The sequence below is a fragment of the Atta cephalotes genome (assembly GCF_000143395.1).
Source record: "Atta cephalotes unplaced genomic scaffold scaffold00012, whole genome shotgun sequence".
NCBI classification, from domain to species: domain Eukaryota; kingdom Metazoa; phylum Arthropoda; class Insecta; order Hymenoptera; family Formicidae; genus Atta; species Atta cephalotes.
In genome coordinates this window covers 5,367,501-5,372,707 of record NW_012130076.1, presented here as the reverse complement: position 1 = coordinate 5,372,707, position 5,207 = coordinate 5,367,501, and the positions used below count along the sequence as shown (strand labels likewise).

Below are 5,207 nucleotides of genomic sequence, written 5' to 3'. Positions count from 1 at the left end.
ATATATATATATATATATATATATATATATATATATATATATATATATTAAACTAAGAAAAATTCTTATATTATTCTCTTATGTAAGACTAATCCGTGACAAAAATTAGAAAGAAATAAGTCAATAGTTGCAAGTACAACATAGAATATTGTTATATAAATGAGTTCTCTCTCTCTAAGTATATAGTACTTTGCAATGAGTATTATATTTTCTTTTCACTATTGTCATTGAATATAATTATTCCCCTTGTATTCGTATGTGATGTAATGACAATGACACGAATAGATAAAAAATTACCATTTCCCCTATTTTGCAAAAGCAATATATATCTTATACTTTATATAATATATGTATAAAGTATATATGATTTTTATACGTATTTTTCTATTATAAAATATCTCACATAATGGCCGTTCAGTTTTAATGCATAATTTGTCACTTTTAATGAGTTTTAAAACTCATAATGAAAGAAAGATTTTGATAATGTGAAATTGTAAACTTACACATTATGAATTATAAAAAATAGTATGTCCATATATTTGTATGTATATATATCTTACGTAAATATAAATAAATCATTTCAGTCAATTTTCTTATTGCAGAAAATACATTGTATTGAAGAAAGCCGAATTTATAAAGATATGCCTTTTTATTCTATTAGTATTTTCTCTCTCTCTCTCTCTCTCTCTCATTCTTACATTAACTTTTTTACATTGTATAATAAAGTGTATGGATAAATATATGATACAAAAAGAAAATTGATTGCACTTGCGATTTCATTAAATAATGAAATTTGTAATAGAAAATTTTGTATGCATTATGTTATATAATCAATTTATCTTAAAATGATTTATCACTTACGTGATGTGACAAAATATTAAAAACCATAATATTCTTACTTTGATATAGGATTAACAAGTTTTGTTAACAAGCGTAAAAGTATGGTTCTATTGATTGCTGATTGAAACATTTATGTATTATATGTTTGTTATCAGTTCAACTAGTCTTCCCGGAGATATTATCTGATTTTTCTGGATTTACAATTACTTGTATTATGTAACCTGGCTGTACCTTAGCTTCTTCTATATGCATTTTATCACCAAGCAATTTACCACCAAAAAACCACCTTTGACGTGAAGGTTCCAAACCTTCTTGACTCTATAAACAATAAATTACAATCATTATTATTATTATTATTGCTATTATTATTATTATTATTATTATTATTATTATTATTATTATCATTATTATCATATGCAATTATTCTCATATAACATATATACATTCAATGAAATATAACTATTATACAAACCTGTAATTTTTTCTTAGCAACAGCAATGGTATCATTGCTATAAACAGGTAGTTTAACTTCTCCTAAAGTAGTTGACAGTCTAAGTTTTAAAGTTTGTTCTGTTCCTTCATCAACTGGTTCTATACAAAATTGATACAGCAATAAGATAAAAATGTATTGTAAACTGTATTATATCAAGGTGAACTCTTTCAAAAATTTTATTACCTGAGCAATCAGCAGGTGAATCTCTTCCACTATCTTCTTTTACGATATTAATTGGGTAAGACAAACAATAAATAGGTACTTGATAACGTGTTCCTAACTCATCATAACATTCAGTTAAGAAACCATTTGGTACAGAAATATTAGCCCCATCTAATATAGCCTGTGCCAACTGATAATCCTGTGCTTCAGCTGCAGTTGCACCTGCTCTCAATGCATCCCAAATCTCTTTACGACCATCAAATGCTGGTGCAGTGTCCCAAAATTCATCTCGCTTACTTCTCAGCTGACCTTCGGTCAGAGGTACATCAGATTTCCATCTGATTACCTCGTGACATAGAAGATGATTTTTTCTTGTATTTCCTATAAGTAAATTATTTCAGTAGAGATAAATAAAAGCAACTTATTAAAATCGTCAAAATCTTTGTTGTAAGAATATATGTATATTTCTTATTACATATTATGGAACTGTTATATTTAAGTAACAAAAATTTATATAATGATAATGGACAATCCAATCTTTTAAGTGTTTTGTATGTTTCTTTTTTTATTAATTAATTAATTAGTTAATCGTGTAATTGTATTTTATATATTCCTTGTTTTTATTATTTAGCTAATATATAATTATGTATAATTATGTATTATAAAATTGCATTAGATAATAAGATCTAATTAAAAGCATATTTTATAAAAGATAAGAAGTTATTGAACTAATGCAAAACCGTTAGAAAGTGTCAATTAAAAACTAGTCTTATACTCTATAAAATACAAGCATTACTATTATGTTGTCATGATATTATTTAAACCTTATTTATATATACTGTACTTAACTAAGTAGATATAATTGACACTGCACTTAATAGATAACGTACATCTCAAATACAAAGACAAAAATAAAATTAAAATGACTTCAAGGTTAGTTGATGTTCAATGTATTTCCTACAAAAGAAATTTCGCGGTAGCAATCCTACCCGAATTAGTTCTGCTCGAATTTTCCGATGTATCATTGATTGAGGCATTTCTTGCCCTCGTTATACCTATACAGCCTCCCATTCTACACAACCGGAGCAAGTAAACATCTCACTAAAATTTAATAACACTTCGCATGCCATTTTCTTCCATCTTATCCAATCGAACTCTTGCCGTAGCCATATTGCATGCTTTCAAGGAGAAATGGGGTTCATGTCCCCGCTAACTACAATTTGAAACTCCGCTAACAATAAATTTGGAATTTGAGTCTTCGTTAAATGAGGTTTGAGTCTTTGCTAAATGAGGTTTAAATATGGAGTAAAAACCAAACTCAAATGGTTGGTCCCGAAAAAACCGATCATAGACTTACAAAATAGACGGAGCATTCATACGAGAGAAGTTTAAGACAAAAGAAGAGCTCTAATTTTTTAATCCAAGTAGTGCAAACTCGGTCGAGTCGAAAACGTTAATAGTTGTTTCTTTCTTTCACAGTGAGAGATGGAGGACCAATCAGCTTGAGCATAAGGCCACAATTCTCGAACAGAGTATAACCAATAGGGATACTCGTGTCGGCATCTTTGATCTTCGCGTCGCAGTCACGTGAGCATCCATTATGTTAACATTTGAAAAATCCAGAATCGAAAGAGGATATAATGCCTCTTAAGTAATAATGTAATCCCACACTAAAATATTTTACAAAAATACTAACTAATAAACAAAATTAATTCGAAAATAGTAAGAACTAGTAAATAAATCAAATTTATTAAGTAATTATTATTAAATAATTAAATAATTAAATAATAATTATGAAACAAACATTTTTATTTAGTTATTTTTCTAAACTAAAAAAAATATCAAAAATATAATATAAATTTTACTTACATAAATATAGATATAAAATAAAAAAAATATTATATTTGTGGTTTTACCTAATTAAACATATTATAAAAATATATTAATAAATAATTATATATATTGTATATTGTATTATTATGTATATTCTTTAGAAATATTTATGGCGCAGCTCTTAAACTATCTTCTTTTATCACGGATATTTGCTCATATGGGATCTGTATAATAAATATATACGTTCTTGTCATCTTGCATTTCATTAGATTCGGCCCAAAACAAAAGCTGCGCAGCCATACCTGCGTGAACACGCATTTTTTTGCTGAGTGTCTCTACTGGTTATACTGTGTCTCAAACGTCCATCTTCGTTGCTCTTGACTACTTCCCGGCTTGCCGTGGCGACCAATCAATTCATTAGAAAAGAGGAGAAAGAGGAGAACTAAAAAAAAGGAGAACTAGAAATTCCGCGATTAGAAAACCTTAAGGAATTAGGAATAAAGATTTCAATATCAAAAATCGGATACACAAGAATACATTTCTCGTTTCTGAGAGGTTGGACTCCTTATTCCTTATTCCTTCTATTGTGGCCATTAAGCCCATTCTACAATGACAGTAACAGTAGTGGATTAAGGAGTAGGCGTAGAAATCAATCATAGTCGAATGTGAGAAGGATAATCAACTATGATTAGTCGATTTCTATGCCTACTGTTTAATCCATTATTGCTACTGCCCATTGTTAAACACAGGTCGCCATTTTTTCTTTGAACGATTAATTATAAATATGCTCGGTTGCGTTTCTCTGTTATATCTAGGACTCTAAAAAGCCTCACAGAGAGAGAGAGAATGGCAAATTGTATCACGTGGCTCGTATCTTCTTAAGATCTTCCCTTCTCCTCCGCACAATAAAAGAAACAAGGAATAGAAAACAGAGAATAAGAATTTCAATCTATCAAAAACTATGTATTCCACAATACAATGATTTCTGATAAGTTGAAATTCTTATTCTCTATTCTTTGTTCCTTGTTCCTTTTATTGCGGAGCCCCTAATTGGATCTGACATTCAAGTTCCGTAGAGTCATGGTGGGGGCATGCCGTTATATGACTGAAAAATAGTACACTTGTTATCTTGTGCTGCAATTTTTTTCCTCAATTTTACAATTGATAAGATATTTGTAAGTGATATATATTATCTTGGAGATATATTCCTTCCTCTATTGTACATATATACATGAAATAAAACTACAAATTTTTATATTTCAGATATCTGAACAGGATTTGTGCATATTATAAAATGCCTACCAAGTGCAGTCAGAAATAATTTCTCAAAAAGACGTCGTTTCGATGTCGAAAATAAAAGTCGAAAGTTTTCGAAATTTCTATTGATTTCGATGGATTTTTGACTCCAATTTCGATTAATTTTCGAGTTAAAATCTTGAATTGATCTAGTCAGCATAAAAATATATTACTAGTGTCATTAATGCAATAAGTAAATTCAACAAGTAGTGTCACTAACAGCGCAATAGTGGTGGAGAAAATTTCATTGAAATTTTATTGTGAAAATAAGTATTATTGATTAGCATCATATTTCAGAGGACAGGATAAACGACAAAATTATAATAAAAAAAATTTATTTTATAAATTCGAGAACTAATTTTATAATATACTCATGTGTGGTCACCCATCCGAATCTCCACTTACCATATTTCATTTCTGTGATCGTACGAGAATTACTCCTTCGAAGAACCATGAATACTTAATGCTAGATGTATAGTTGTAACACATCTGTTCAAAGATGTTGTAAAAGAGGCGGAATACATAAAAAAAAATATAATTAATATTAAATATAGTATGGAGTAATGTGAATGATAACACCTAT

At 28.7% G+C, this 5,207-nt stretch overlaps 1 protein-coding gene across 1 annotated transcript; it reads right to left on the bottom strand.

Moving 5' to 3' along the window:
- Positions 1-996: 996 nt before the first annotated feature.
- On the bottom strand, positions 997-2,566 carry LOC105617288 (ubiquitin domain-containing protein 1). Its single transcript, XM_012198854.1, has 4 exons — positions 2,485-2,566; positions 1,517-1,876; positions 1,313-1,431; positions 997-1,158 (listed from the first exon to the last, which is right to left on the bottom strand). The coding sequence occupies exons 1-4, from the start codon at positions 2,564-2,566 to the stop codon at positions 997-999; spliced, it is 723 nt and encodes a 240-aa protein (XP_012054244.1).
- Between the last annotated feature and the right edge of the window lie 2,641 nt (positions 2,567-5,207).